Consider the following 16,468-nt stretch of genomic DNA (forward strand, 5'->3'; position numbering starts at 1 on the left):
ATAGATAGATAGATAGATAGATAGATAGATAGATAGATAGATAGATAAAGTATATATAAAGAACTAAAGAAGCTTAAAAGCAGCAATCCAAGCAATCCACTTATAAAATGGGGAACAGAGCTAAACAGAGAATTCTCTGTAGAGGAATATCAAATGGCAGAGAAACACTTAAAGATATGCTCAACCTCATTAGCCATTAGGGAAATGCAAATCAAACCAACCCTGAGATTTCACCTTACACCCATCAGAATGGCCAAGATGAAAAACTCAAGTGACAACACATGCTGGAGAGGTTGTGGAGAAAGGGGAACCCTTCTCCACTGCTGGTGGGAATGTAAACTTGTACAACCACTCTGGAAATCAATCTGGCGCTTTCTCAGACAACTAGGAATAGCGCTTCCTCAAGATCCAGCCATACCACTCCTAGGTATATATCCAAAAGAGGCTCAAGTACACAAAAAGGACATTTGCTCAACCATGTTTGTAGCAGCTTTCTTTGTTAAAGCCAGAAGCTGGAAACAGCCCAGATGCCCCTCAACTAAAGAATGGAGGCAGAAACTGTGGTACATCTATACAATGGAGTATTACTCAGCAATGAAAAAAAAAAAAGGAAATCATGAAATTTGTAGGTAAAAGATGGGACCTGGAAAGGATTATCCTGAGTGAGTTGTTCCAGAAGCAAAAAGACACATGGTATATACTCACTCATAAAAACATACAACATAGGATAAACCCACTAAAATCTGTACATCTAAACAAACTAATCAAAAAAGAGGACCCTAACTAAAATGTTCAATCCCCACCCTGAAAGGCAATGAGGATGCACATCAGAAGAAAAAGAAAACAGGAAACAACCTAGGAACCTGCTACAGAGGGCCTCTGAAAGCCAGAAGAAGAAAACAGGAAACAACCTTGGAACCTGCCACAGAGGGCCTCTGAAAGCCTCTGCAGTTAAGACTGTCAGAGCAGACTAAGATCAGCAAGAAGGAGAGGAGGACCTCCCCTATCAGTGGACTTGGGGAAGGGCATGCATGCAGAAAGGGGGGGAGGGGTGGGTCCGAGAGGGAAGGCGGGAGGGGCTTATGCGGGGATACAAAATGAATAAAGTGTAATTAATAACATTTAAATAAAAAAATAAAAAAAAAACATTCACTAAATATACTGCTGATGAAAATTCTTCAAGGACTATTTTTATTTATTAAGTAGTAAGCAGGAAGATTTTGATAGCTCATTAATCTTAACAGAGAATTCTAGTAAATGCATCACTCAGGCCCCTCTGTATTTAGGTGAGTTGATTCAGTTCTCTCACTCCATTTGAATGAAGAGATGAGGACCTTTGTATTCTTTTCAAGGGGAAACCAGATTTGTGGATCCCAACAACTTTAAATCCCAATTTCTTGTTTAACTAAAATCTTTAAATAATACAGTATTATGCTTTTATGGCTTTCTTGGGGCTATTTCTGTGCATCAATGAAAGAAAGAAACTTATGCGCAAAAATAATAAAATCTAAGTTAACATAACTCTTTGCAGGTAAATGAGACCAACAGTTTTCTTTGTAAAAATTAAAATTTCAAGTATAGTATGGTGACATAAATCAATACTCTTAGAATTTGGAAGGTGAGTTTGGAAAATCAGGATTACAAATCCATTCTTAATTGAGTCCAAAGTTTGCTGAAACATATGGCTCCATAGTTATTTGAAGGCCACAGTTGGCTACGTAAAATCTGGCATCAGAAAAAAGAAAAGACAAAAGCAATATTTTTAATAATCTTTCCTTTCCATCTTCCTGATCCTTGCAGGATGTGCTACCAACAACATGCTCAGGGCTCAGCAGTCATCAGTCCATTATTTTCAGCAGCTGGAGGAGTCATGAGAGTCTTCGGTAACTACTCTTCACTGTAAACTACTTTTTGAGCAATGCTGAGAGGAGCATTTAGGTTTTAAGTGGTTGTCTGTGTGCATCTGTGAGGCAAGGGTGAATGCAGCGCTGCTGATGAAAATTGATTACTGTTGCTGAAGACTGTTCAGCAATTGATTGTGCTTTTCCCAAGATTGTTTCTCTGGGTCAAAGGCTATAGTAATTCTCTGAAAAGGTAGTCCAAGTGTGTAAGAGAATAGAAAGAAAATGTTTTGTTCTTTGATTGAGTGTCCAGATAATATTCCGAGGCATCTACACTATAGTTCAGGAGGAAAATTTTGTTCTATTTTATTCTAAGCGTGTAAACCTGCAGATAACTCTCTGTGAGCTAAATTGTCACAAATGTTGATGTATACTACTTAAACTGTGTGTCTCCTATATATCATACTATATTTTACACTATATTAAGTTTATAATAAATTCACCTTCTGATGTTTTACGTCACTAATTAATTTTTTTATAAATTACACTTTATTCACTTTGTATCTCAGCTGTAGCCCTCTTTTATCCTCTCCTAATCCTACCATCCTTCCCTCTTCTCCACTCTTGCCCTTCCCCAAGTCCACTGATAGGGGAGGTCCTCCTCCCCTTCCATCTGATCCTAGTCTATCAGTTCTCATCAGGACTGGCAACATTGTTTTCCTCTGTGGCCTGGTAAGGGTACTCCCCCAGCAGGGCGAGGTGATCAAAGAACCAGCCACTGTGTTCATGTCAGAGACAGTCCATGTTCCCATTACTAGGGAACCTACTTAGACCTGCTGCCATGGGTTACATCTGTGCAGGGATTCTAGGTAGAGGCATTTCACTTGTAAGATTAATTTTTATTTTGTACATATGTATGCTTGTGTCTTCATAAATATATGTCACATGTTTGGGAGATGATGGGTGCCCAGAGAGTCTGTTTTCTTCCCTGGAACTGTGAGCTTCCAGTCATGGGTGCTGAGGACTGAACACAGGTCCCCAAAAGAGCAGAAAGGCTTTTGACCACTTACATGTCTTTCTGGATTGAATTAATTTTAAAGGTGTCATACTGGTAAATCATTGTTTTATTGTTAAAGAAATGACAAATAACTCTTTTTTTCTTTTTTCTTTTTTATTAATTACAGTTTATTCACTTTGTATCCCCCCATAAGCCCCTCCTTCCTCCCCTCCCAGCCTCACCCTTCTTCTCACTTGCCCCTTCCAAGTCCACTGATAGGGGAGGTCCTCCTCTCCTTCCTTCTGATCTTAGTCTATCAGATTCCATCAGGAATGGCTGCATTGTCATCTTCTGTGGCCTGGTAGGTTTGCTCTCCCCTCAGGGGGAGGTGATCAAAGAACAGGCCTATCAGATTATGTCAGAGGCAGTTCCTCTTCCCATTACTATGGAACCCACTTGGATACTATGCTGTCATGGATTACATTTGTGCAGGGGTTCTAGTTTATCTCCATGCATGTTCCTTGGTTGGAATATGAGTCCCTGGGAAGACCCCTGTGTTCAAATTTTCTGGTTTTGTTGCTCTCCTTGTGGGGTTCCTGTCCTTTCCAGATCTTATTATTTTCCACTTCTTACTTAAGATTTCATGCACTTTGCCCATCAGTTGTCCTTAAGTCTCAGTGTCTGCTTTGATAGTCTGTAGGGCAGAGCCTTTCAGAGGCCCTCTGTGGCAGGTTCCTAGGTTGTTTCCTGTTTTCTTCTTCTGATGTCTATCCTCTTTGTCTTTTGGGATGGGGATTGAGCGTTTTAGTCAGGGTCCGCTCACTTAAAGAAATGCTCAACTTTATTAGCCATTTAGGAAATGCAAATCAAAACGACCCTGAGGTTTCACCTTACACTCATCAGAATGGCCAAGATCAAAAACTCAAGAGACAACACATACTGGAGAGGTTGTGGAGAAAGGGGAATCCTCCCCCATTGCTGGTCAGAATGTAAACTTGTACAACCACTCTGGAAATCAATCTGGCACTACCTCAGACAACTAGGAATAGCACTTCCTCAAGATCCGGCCATACCACTCCTAGGCATATATCCAAAAGAGGCTCAAGTACACAATAAAGACAAATAACTCTTTGAATAACTAATTGGAGTACTTACTCATTTTTCAGAGTTTTCTGTTTTGACAATTATCTTGGGAAATACTTTAAACATTATTAAAATAATAAAATACGTCTTGGATTTTTTTTTTACATTTTATGTTAAAAACCCTTGCATTTAAATTGCTTTCATACTATTTTAACACTGCAAGCCCAACATACATTTTTCTCTGATCATATTGTCATGAATTATATAACACTAGCCAAAGAACATACCTTTAAAATTCAAGTCAGTTCAAAATAAATAAAAATATTTTATACATTACCACAATGTAGGTATTTTAAATGTTCCAATTATGTTACTCAAGTGCAAACAATTCAGAGGATAAGTAAATAGAAAAAAAAGCCAAAACCAAATTTATATTTGCACAAGGTTAACTTTTACTTACTTTTCTTTCTTCTTCTTTCCACTTCTCCCTTTCTCCTTCTTCCTCCTCCTCTTAATCTTCATCCTCCTTTTCCTCTTTCCTCTTCTTCTTTTTTAAAATATCTTATCCAGTGGAATGGGTACCATATTTTCATATTTTTACTGTAAGTTTTGATTAATAAGGGTGGCATATAATTTAAAAAGCTGGAGGCAATGGCAAAGTCTATTTACTATAACAGGTCTTATACTTTCAAATTCATGTTTGGGGTTAGAAGGGCCATTCACAGGAATTCAGCTGTTCATGGTAGTGGTGGCCCCTTTCAATTGAAATATGCCTTGGTAAAATCTGACTTCTCTATTTCTGCTCTAATTATCTTTTTACCCCTTTAAGCTAGCAGCCTTGTTATATAAATAGAATGTTGAAAACTGAACCTGTTTTTCAGTCATATTTTATAGTAATCATCAGACTTTAAAAATACTTATTTCGTCCTCTTCTTTATTACAAATACTAGTTCTGACTTTGACAGATTGTCACCTCTTTTTTTTCTCCATAGCATTCAAGAAAACCTGACTTCTGCGGTGACCTTCATCCTTGTGGGCTTCTCAGAGTACCCACACCTCCAAGTGCCCCTCTTCCTCCTGTTCCTCATCATATACACAGTCACCATGCTGGGAAACCTGGGCATGATTGCCATCATCAGGCTCAACCCCAAGCTCCACACACCCATGTACTTCTTTCTTAGTCATCTGTCCTTTGTGGATTTCTGTTACTCTACTGTCATCACACCAAAGCTCTTAGAAAACTTGATTGTGGGAGACAAACGGATCTCCTTCACAGGCTGTGTCATGCAATTCTTCTTCGCATGCATATTTGTTGTGACAGAAACCTTCATGTTGGCAGTGATGGCCTATGACAGGTTTGTGGCAGTGTGCAATCCCCTCCTCTACACGGAAGCTATGTCTCAGAAGCTCTGCTTCTCCCTGGTAGCTGCATCATACTCCTGGGGTATAATATGTTTGTTTGTATTCATACACTTTATGTTGACTTTGTTCTTCTGTGGAACCAAGTTTATAAATAATTTTGTGTGTGAGCATATGATGCCATTGTGGCTGTAGCCTGCTCTGATCCCTACATAAGTCAGAAGGTCATTTTCATGTTTGCTACTTTCAGTGAGCTAAGCAGTCTGATGATTATTCTCACCTCTTATGTTTCCATTGTCATCACAGTCATGAAAATGCCTACTACTGGGGGACGCTACAAAGTCTTCTCCACCTGTGCCTCTCATCTCACTACCATCACCATTTTCCATAGCATTATCATCTGTCTCTACTGTGTTCCCGCTACCAAAAGTTCTTGGCTTCTTGTCAAGGTGGCCTCTGTCTTCTACGCAATCATCATCCCCATGCTGAACCCAATGATATACAGCCTCAGGAACAAGGATGTGAAGGATGCAGTTAGAAAGCTTTTAAGCTCTCATCTGTCCTATTAAATTGTAGTTCCTGAACAGTTAGGTATATATTTCAGGGTACCCATTTTCTCTCTGAAAGACATAAAGACCCATTTTTTTTAAATTTTCTTTGTTTTTTTTATTTTTTATCAATTACACTTTATTCACTTCATATCCCCCCATAAGCCCCCTCCCTCCTCCCCTCTCGATCCCTTCTTCACGAATGCCCCTCCCCAAGTCCACTGATAGGAGAGGTCCTCTTCTCCTTCCTTCTGAAATTAGTCTATCAGATCTCATCAGGAGTGGCTGCATTGTCTTCCTCTGTGGCCTGATAAGGCTGCTCCTTCCTCAGGGGGAGATAATCAAAGAGCAGGCTAATCAGATTATGTCAGAGGCCATCCCTCTTCCCATTACTATGGAACCCACTTGGACACTGTCATGTGGTACATCTGTGCAGGGGTTCTAAGTTATCTCCATGAATAGTCCTTGGTTGGAGTATTTTCTTTTTATAAAGCATTTTAGAGATATCTCATTCCAATATTTATTTTATTTTCATGCTAGTAAGTTGTAAATATTATAAATTAATATTCATACTATTTGAATTAAATATTTCATATGCTCATTTTTATGAAATAATACTGAGAAAGATTTTTATTATAGTTATTTTAATTTTTTGTGGGTTTTTCATAATTTGTATAAGTTCATAAAGGAAATTCATTTGATATTATATTTTGAGAGCTATTAAATAGGAAATACTGCTTATGGACAAGTTTGCATATTTAATTTACAAAATCTATTTTTTCATTGGACATTTTTATTTGAATATACACCAAAGTATATTTCCCAACCTTCTCTCTATTTTTTTTTTCTATTTAGGATAGTATCTTACACCAAGATATCTTTGTAGATTAGGATGTCCTTTTGTCTATCTCTCCCTTGCTGCTATAGGGCTTACAAGCATCCATTACAACACCCAGCTTCTTTCCCTCTTATGGAAGTGGCAATGCAGCACAGGTAACTTATATTTCACAGTACCGTTTATGTTTGTCTGATTATTTGCTAACAGTCTTTTTATAAATATGCATGTAAGGTGTTGGCCAATCTTTCAATGTAACTTTACCTCTGTGGTTGCTTATTGAAATTTTTATTTGGATAGTTCATAATACATATGTACGATACAGATCATTTTACCCCAGTAGAATATACCAGTCACAATGCTGACTTAACACACACAAGCGTCTCTTAGTCACTGATGAAAAGGAATACTCATTAACTATATAGAACAATAACAGAATAGTAATCCATAGGCAGTAAGATTGATGAGGTTTCTTTGATGTTCTTTGATCTACTTGCGCTTTATAATGATGGGTTTTTGTAAAATACACTATAGTTTTGTGTCATCCTTCAACCACCTGCCTACTGCTCTTTGTTGAATGCAGAATCACTTTAACTAGATTTATTTTAAAAGCATTTTCGGTGAAAGCCTAGTAAGGGGAGCAGGGGCTGTCTCTGATATGAACTCAGTGGCTGGCTCTTTGATCACCTCCCCCCTGTGAAGTGGCCTAAGTAGGGCACAGAGAAAGAGGATCCAGACAGTTCTCATGAGACCTGATAGGCAAGGTTTAGATATTAGGGGGGAAGCACTTTCTCTATCAGTGGGCTAAGGGAGGAATATAGGAGGGGAGGAGGGGAGGAGGGTGGGACCTGGTGGAGATGAGGGGGTGGCTATGGCCAGGATACAAAGCAAATAAATTGTAATAAATAATAATAATAAAGAAAAAATTTAAAAAGAAAGTTTGCTAAGAAATTATGAGAGATGGAAGCAGAAGGACTGAAAGCCTAGACAACAGCCACAATCTTAAGAATGCAAGAGCCCACCTTTAGGATCAATAGCAAATAAATTCAGCAAACTTGGGTTGATATGAAATTTTAAAACTAGTTTTTAAAAATTTTAGCTAATAACATAATTCATGTTTTTTTTAAAGAGGATATAATTTAATTTACCTTTGTTTGTCTCCAAAATGGCTATAAAAAAATTCAGGTGTGCTTATGAATTCTTTATATGTGTTTCTAGGTTGTGTGCAGGGCAGGGAACAAATCAAAGAAATTCAGTAACAGCACTTTCTCAAGAGCTCATTGAGCATAGGCTTGTCTCGGATTTTGAGAACTTAAACTGTGATTATATTTATGGTAGTAGGGTGATCTTTTATTTCTAATGTTTCTCATTTCATTTTTGTTTGAAGGTGTGTGTGGATGTTAGTTGAAGGATGGTCTCAGGTGTATGTGGCAACACAGGGGGTATGCATGTGTTTTAGAGATCTTCAAATGTTGATATTCAACACTAAGCAAGTCTTTTGTTTGTTTGTTTTCAGTAAGTACCACCAAACGAAGATTTTGGGGTTTCCCTCCCTCCCTTCTCTCACTTCCAGAGAAAATAGCCTTAGTTCCACAATTACATACAACTTATATACATATTAAATGTTATTAACTTCAAAATGAAGAAGTAAAACTTGATTAAAATAATTTTGTATACTTGTCCTTGTATTACATTTTTATTAAAGTGATGATATAATAGCAATAAAAGTTATTTAAATTACACATTTTATTGTTTCTAGTACCATAAAAATTAATGTTAAAGCTTCTAATAGGATCTTCTGAATCATCTTGCTATGGATATTAAATTTACTAACTGATTCTATAGAGATTTTAAAATATTGTATATTATTTAAATCTATTAAATATCATCTGTATATCCCCAGAGTAAGATCTATTTTAACAACAAAAAAAAAAGAACAAAATTTAAATGGAGTTGGGACCGTATCACAGGTTAAGGTTTTATATAGTTAAGTTCCTCACTGCCTACTGTATTCTCATGAGAGAGTCCCCTGGAATTAAAGGCTTAACAATAGTTTTTAATTAACATATATTTGTCAGAGGATTAATATCTAGAAAAAATAATGTAGTAAAAATTTTTTAATGGAGAGTTTTCAAAAAGACATACATACAAGTTACTGATAAATACTTTTTAACATGTTCATCACTCTTAGACAGCAGGAAGAAAGGTAACTAAAAAGCTTTTTGATTCTTAGTTTAACCAGAATAATTAATACTATAAAAATAAATGTCAATCGGTGCTGGTTTACAGAAAAATTGAAATGTTTATTCAATGTTTCAGAGCATATAAACTGTCACATACACTTCAGTGTGGAATTTTTAATAATGGTAAAAATAGAACTTTCTTATGACTGAGAAATGCCCCTCATGAATATATGCTATATACTCCATTTCTTGTTACGGAGAGCCTTTAGTCATCTGTTCTTATTGACCTCTAGTCCAAAGACACAGTGTATGGAGTAACTCCGGATGCTCAACAATAGGTTTATAAATAAAGAACTTGTGATACATATATATGCATGAAAATGAATTTAATTCATCTGTAAAGAAAAATAAAATTTTGAAACTCACTGAAAAGTTGGTGAAGTTGACAAAAGCCTACTAAGGGAATTGGCTCAAATCCAGATAAACAATTGCTGTGTGTTCTCAGTGTAGGCAGACCCATTCTTTCTTCCCATGCTTAGACTAGTTTTCACAACTGGAAAGCCTATCAAGGCTAGGAAATGAAGAAGAGGTCACTAGAAGAGGACAGGTGAGAGAGGCCTAAAGGGAATGAAGACAGAACATCTGTGACACGAAAATAGTGAGAAGGAATCTCAGATCTGGAAGGCTTAGGATGGAATGGTCCAGGGAAGGTATAAAGCTAGGGTTTAGCAAATTAGGAATGTAGGAAATTTTTTATAATATTAATGTTTTATTAGAACATATTTTACATAGAAATGGGTTATTTTGTATATTCATGCATGTACATAATACATTTTGATCACATTCACAATGGATTTCCTTCTCCTGTTGGTTTTTAAATCCCACTTCTTGCCTCCTCTTTTCAAAATAATTTGTCATTCCCATCTTGTCTACTTGAAGAATCCTTTCAATGTTTTACTTTAAAACAATAAAAATTAGATTTGTTGTAAATGTTTTGAAATTAACCTTGGAGGCTGATCAGTCATAAAATATATTTTCAAAAATATGTTATTATTTGTCAACATTATTATCTCTTTTTTTCTCTATGTACTTGTAATAGTACACCATAAATTCCATATTGGCAGTATTTGATACCTTTCTTTAAAACAAATTTTAATTGTTTTTGTTGAATTTATTGAACAAATATAATTGACTAAAGGTGACATGCCATCAAGAATTATGATCTCTCTTATTTAAAATTTTCTTTATAATTGAGAATTTCATAAATGTATTCAATGAAAATAAGATCAAATCTTCCCTTACACCCAAAAACATACTCCTTGCCAGCTTCAAATCTTTTGTTATATCCTACGCAGCTCAGTTAGTGTGTTCCCATACATAGCTGTATGGGCAATCCCCTGAGCATAAGAACCTTCACTACTAAAACTGGTCTCAGTGTACTGCACTAGATGTGTCCATATATGTTTGTACAGTTTGCATAAATATAAACACTTTGAGATGAATTGTGTCTGAAACATGAAGAGGAACACATTAATTATCAGGAATAGTTTGTATTCTAAAAACAAAAGGTGAGGTTTCTTCTGATTACTTGTTTATAGTCCAAGGCAATCATCAGCGAGGAACCTCTAGGGCATGTGTCCCCAAAGTCAATGAGTTGGTTCATAATAAATAATGCTACCATGAATACAGATTTAAAATCTGTGTCTTCTTCAAGATATTTATATGTTTCTTTCAAAATAGTATGATGGCTGCCTCCTTTACTTAATTTCACTTTACAAGGGTTACTTGATGCCTTTATTTGAGAAACATAAAACATTTTAATTTTGGAGGCTATTATTCATGTTTATTAATAAGAACAAGACATAATCTCATACAGACATCAAGAAAATTTTTCTTTTACTGAGTTGCTTGCCACATTTTGAATCTTCAAGAAGGTACATGAAAACTCTTACAAATTGAGGGGTGGTAGATATAATGTGATTAAGACAATGGTATCGACTCATTTGAGTACATAAAATATATTAAGGTGTTAAATTCTGTATCCTTTGTTCCTAACAACACTAGCAAAACTGTATTTTTGTTTGAGCCATTTCTTTTATTTATATTACTAATACAAAAATTAAAATTAAATGTTAACTGTAAGCGCTAACAACATAAAATTTGATTAATTCAGGTACAGAAAGATCAACATACATGTGAACATACAGATAACAGAGTAAAATGTAAAATACATATTAGATATTAAGAAACTGTAAGTGCAAAGAAAGTAGGGGGAAATAGTGATATTTGTTAGCAAACAGCATTTTTCTTGAGAAGCCATATTAAAGACTGTAATTGAAAGATAGTATTAAAAATTAAGAGGAAAATTAAATCATTTGACAACATTAGAAAAAATAAAACTTGAGAATAAAAATATTTTGATCATATACTTCTGGGAGTTTTTAGAAATTAATTTAGAACATTTAATTTCATGAATCTTATATCACATCTAAATAACAGTTTGATTATAATTTGACAAAGTTAAAAAGATCTTTCTTTTAAAATGATTTCTAGGAAGGTAAGGGATGGAGATGGAGAGGCATTTCTGTGTAGTTTTCAATCATCCTGACTGATGTCACAGTAGGCAGAAACTGAGATCCTGGCAAGATCAGCACAGTTCTTGCTGATAGTGACTGATAACCCTGGAGAACTTCAAGTGATAGTGACTTAGCTGAGAGTCTTGCATAAGAAATCAGTGGATATCAGAGTTCAAAAATGAATCTTAGTCATAAAATTAGAAAGACTTAGCATACATATATATTTGAAGGCTCTCCTTTTTATTCCTATTATTATAAATAACTGATTTAGTTGATGTATTACATGAAGTCATGCCAGCTGTAGTTAAGGTATTTAACTTAAATAGTTACACATAATACTTCGATTATTTTCATAAAATTATGTCATTAACATATTTCAATTACCATATTCATGCAGATTGAGAAAAAGGGTTACAATGTAACTTAGCCAATCCTACAACTCATTATTCATTATTTCCTTACTTAATGTTCCTGAGTACTGGGCTCATGAATATGCAGGACTGTGTTCATCATCATCTGAAATTTTATTTTAACCAAGAAGAGGATGGTTGTGTGTGTGTGTGTGTGTGTGTGTGTGTCCCTACAGTGAGATGACAAAATATTTTTAAAATAAAATTTGAAATTTTGTCTATATATTACTAGTATGTAGAAAAATAAGATGATCACAAATGTTTAGGATAATTTGAAATTTAGTGAAGGATTCTTTGTATTTAGAGAGTTCTAAATTAAAGTAAATATTTGACAAAGATTCAACAAAATAGGATACAAGTTGATAATATGCAGACTAGGAATTAAAAGCAGAATAAATCTGGATTTACAATTTAACAGTAAACTGATAATCTCCAATTTTTCTAAAAATTCTTAGTATGAGATAATGAAACGTTTGTCTCATGAGTCATATATTAATGGATTTTTCAGACCAGTCAAATGAATAAGTTCAAACAACTATACATTCTTATGTAGTATTTACATGACAAGTCACAAATTCATACCAGGTCCCGTAATTCATGGTTTTGTAGGCTATGGTAGATTTTTGCTAATGCAGTAGTTCCATATTTTAATATTTATTTTAACCCATTACAGGTAATATTATAATAGTTAAAAAATCTTGAAGGGTAAAATGATGGCAGGGATATGTGAAGAATTGGAGGAGGAAAGTAAAGGATTCAATTAACACATACATATGTAGGAAATTCTCAGATGGTGAAAATAATATTCTATAGTGGATCAGCCACTATCAGATATGTATTTAACTAGTCTAATAAAACAACTAAAACTACATCTACTACTACTGCTGCTGCTGCTACTATTGTTACAAGTCAATATTAAAGTCATTCTTTAATGACTTTAATGACTTTCAAAGACAAACTGAAGGAGTGATAGGTGTTAGCAGAAGAGCTTCATATTAAAAATGGGGAAATAGTTTTAGTGAAAATGATAAAAATCCTTAACAATCATTTGGTTTGAAATTGTGTCAGTGTGCTTTGACATTGGTGTAAATTGAGAGGTTAACAAGATCAAGGCCAGTCAGTTTGTAAGACTGTCTCAAAAGTTTTTATAAAGTAAAAGGAAGATTGTGTAGCTACATTTTTACATTCTTGTCTAGCATTCCCATGGCCCTAGTTTGAGTAAGCATGTAAACAAAAAACAAACAAAACGCCTTTACTATACAGAATCATTTTTTTTAATTTGAATCATCTTCATTATCAGTTTTATTATTTTATTTTATTTAGATTTAAGTTGCAGAGTCATGCAGAGTTTGAAGTTAAGAATCTAAACTGAAGCAAAACACTACTGAATACAAGATCATCATCACTGCCTTTGTTGTTTGTGTCAAGTTTCATCTAGACTTTTATGATTCCATGCTGTCAAGTTCTACTGATTGAATTTCTTCCTTTCTTTGCCTGTTCTTCACAACTGGTAACTCATGGTACACGCGACGATAAACCACAGTTCCGTTACCACATTTATTCTTGTGGGCTTCTCAGAATACCCACATCTCCAGCCACCACTCTTTCTTATGGTCATGGCCATTTACTCAGTCACTCTAGTAGGCAATATAGGTATAATTGTGGTCAGAAGAATCAATCCTAATCTTCATACACCCATGTACTTTTTTCTGAGCCATCTTTCGTTTTTGGATATATGCTATTCTAGTGTATTTACACCAAAATTAATGGAGATCTTGGTTGCGGAACATAGAACTATCTCTTTAAAAGGTTGCATGGCACAGTTTTTCTTTGGCTGTGCATGTGTGATTACAGAGATGTTCATGTTAGCAGTAATGGCTTATGACAGGTTTGTAGCTGTTTGTAACCCCCTGCTCTACACTGTAGCCATGTCTCATCAACTGTGTGTTCTTCTAGTAGCTGGAAGTTATGTGTGGGGTGGTTTGTGTGCTGTGATACTCACGCACACTCTCTTAGAACTGTCTTATTGTGGACCTGGCATCATCAATCACTTTGGCTGTGAGTACTCTGCCATCATCTCTGTAGCCTGTTCTGACTCCTCCTTCAGCCAAATGGCGTGCTTAGTCATTTCCGTATTAAGTGAGGGTAGTAGCCTTCTTATCACCATGGCTTCCTATGTCTTCATAGTCATCACAATCATCAAGATGCCTTCTAAGGGTGGACTCCAAAAAGCCTTCTCCACCTGCACTTCCCACCTGATTGCCATCAGCATCTTCCATGGAATTATTCTCCTGCTCTACTGTGTACCCAATGCAAACAGCTCAAGGCTCCTTGTAAAAGTAGCAACTGTGCTCTATACAGTCTTGATCCCCATGTTAAACCCCCTTATCTACAGCCTAAGGAACAAAGATGTAAAAGAGACAGTCAAGAGGCTCATTTGCACAAAACTGCATTCTCGGTCAATATAATACCATTAAAACGCATTTTAATTTAATGTATATTTATTCATATTTTAAATAAATATCTTTTTCATATACACTATCAATGACATATTAGTTTTTAGGAAATATGTGGTTATGTTTTTAATCCAATATTCAATATTCAGTTGTGAATTACAGCATTCAGATTGCCTTTTCTAAAGTTTCATACAGATATTTTGTACTCAGATATTTCACTTCCATTGATACATTAAAGAAAATATAACATTTCAAAATCCCTACAATTAGTACTAAAGAAATAAGAATGAAGAAGAAAAAATATCTCTCTTCTGCAGGCTAGATCCATGCTACCCGTAAAGTTGACTTTAGGCTTTTTTAGGGCACCCACATTCAAGTCCTCACAATTAGACCTGACATTTTACTTGGAAAGATTTATTAAACAGGTATTTAGTACTATATTTGATGTAACTTAATGATGTAGATTATGGTTTATGAAAACTGTCTATAAAGAAGCACATATAAAAATACTTTCTATCACCCATGTACACTATTGATTTCATTCTGTTTTATTTTAATTTTGAGATTATAACTCCATTTTTCCCTTCCCATTCCTACCCCCAAACCCTCCCATATGCATCTGCCTACTTTCCTTTAAATCCATGGCCTGTTTTTTTTTTTTCACTAATTGTCTTTGAATACATACATGGACGTATGTATATGCTCATGAATAATAATATTTCACTTTTATAGTGTACTTGAATATACATTTTAGAGAGATTATTTAGTACTTGTCAATAAACTATTGGTGTGGTCTTCCTTGCAGAAAATCCTCTATCCTGCTTTCAGCTTTCTAAGTATTAAAAGATTCTATTTGATTCTAGCTTCTCTTATACCAATCATAGACAAGAGTTTGTAATTTTCAAATGTCCCATTGATCATTTACTTTTTCAAGTTTTTTTAATTAACAGTGAACAACAAAAGTACTTACTTAGTTGTTTAATCAATGACAAAATATTTTTAATTGTTGTCTAAATCTCATGAATTTGTTTCAATAAATCATATTGTTTACATTTGTGAGCTTATTTGTACTAAAATTTTCTTGATGGTTATATTTAAACCTCTGCAATGGTGTCTAACCTGCAATACACCCAAGTACAGTGGTGTGGCACAAGGCTTTCGGGAGTAACCGACCAATATCTAACTTGAACGGGTGACCAAGAGCCTGAGACTACATGGACTGGCAACCAAGGGTGAAGCCAAATACTGCTGTTCTAAACAACATTAAAAGGATCAATAAAACAACCCCTAATGAGATTCTGCTGTAGTCATTCATCAGTGCTTCACAAAGCCATCATCAGAAAAGCCTCCTCCTGCAGCAGATGGAATACAGAGACCCATACCCAGACATTAGGCAGAGAGTGAAAGACCTTAGAACACTCAGCCCTAAATGGGATGTCCCCATCAAATCCCTCTGGGCTCAGGGAACTGTATAAAAAGCGAAAAATGAATGTAAGAGCCGGTGTCTTCACCAAGAAAATAAGAACTTCTTTTTTAAAATTTAATTTTATTTAAATATTTATTTATTACAATTTATGCACTTTGTATCCCTACTGCATCCCCTTCCCTCATCTCCTCACAGTCCCATCCACCCTTCCTCTTCTCCCCAAATATCCTTTCCCTAGTCCCCTGAGAAGGGAGGACCTCCTCCCCTTCTATCTGACCCTAGGTTACCAGATCTCATCAAGATTGGCTACATTATCTCCCTCTGTGGCCTAGCAAGGGTGCACCCCACAGGGGGAGGTGATCAAAGAGACAGCCACTGAGTTCATGGCAGAGACAGTCCCTCTACTCCTTAATAGGGTGCCCACTTGGAAACTGAGCAGCCAATGGGCTGATACTCCTTAGTTGGAGTATCTGTGTCTGCAGGCCCTCCTGGGCCCAGGTATTTGGGCTCTGTTGTTCTCCTTATGGAGTTCCTTTCCCCTCCAAGTCTTTCTATCTCCCTCTTCTTCCATAAGGTTTCCTGAACTCTGCTCAAAGTTTGGCCATGAGTCTCGATATCCTGGTGGGTAGGGTCTTTCAGAGGTCCTCTCTGGAAGGCTCCTCTCTTGTTTCTTGACTTCTCTTGCTTCTTATGTCTATCCTGTTTGCCCTTCTGACTGAGGATTAAGAGTTTTCTCCAGGGTCCTCCTTGTCTT

The 16,468-nt window shown here is 35.7% G+C and overlaps 2 protein-coding genes across 2 annotated transcripts; both read left to right on the forward strand.

Annotated features, from left to right (window-relative positions):
- The first annotated feature begins 1,257 nt into the window (after nt 1–1,257).
- LOC129675122 (olfactory receptor 5D13-like) lies at nt 1,258–5,849 on the forward strand. The gene is given in 3 exon segments (XM_055605150.1): nt 1,258–1,286; nt 4,914–5,457; nt 5,460–5,849. Coding segments are annotated over 3 exon segments (963 nt in total).
- Nucleotides 5,850–13,349: 7,500 nt separating this feature from the next.
- LOC129675126 (olfactory receptor 1165-like) lies at nt 13,350–14,300 on the forward strand. The gene has a single exon (XM_055605151.1). It carries the CDS (start codon nt 13,350–13,352, stop codon nt 14,298–14,300), a length of 951 nt encoding a protein of 316 aa, XP_055461126.1.
- Nucleotides 14,301–16,468: the final 2,168 nt, after the last annotated feature.

This window comes from Psammomys obesus, unplaced genomic scaffold (assembly GCF_907164565.1).
Source record: "Psammomys obesus unplaced genomic scaffold, mPsaObe1.curated_primary_1811, whole genome shotgun sequence".
NCBI lineage: Eukaryota > Metazoa > Chordata > Mammalia > Rodentia > Muridae > Psammomys > Psammomys obesus.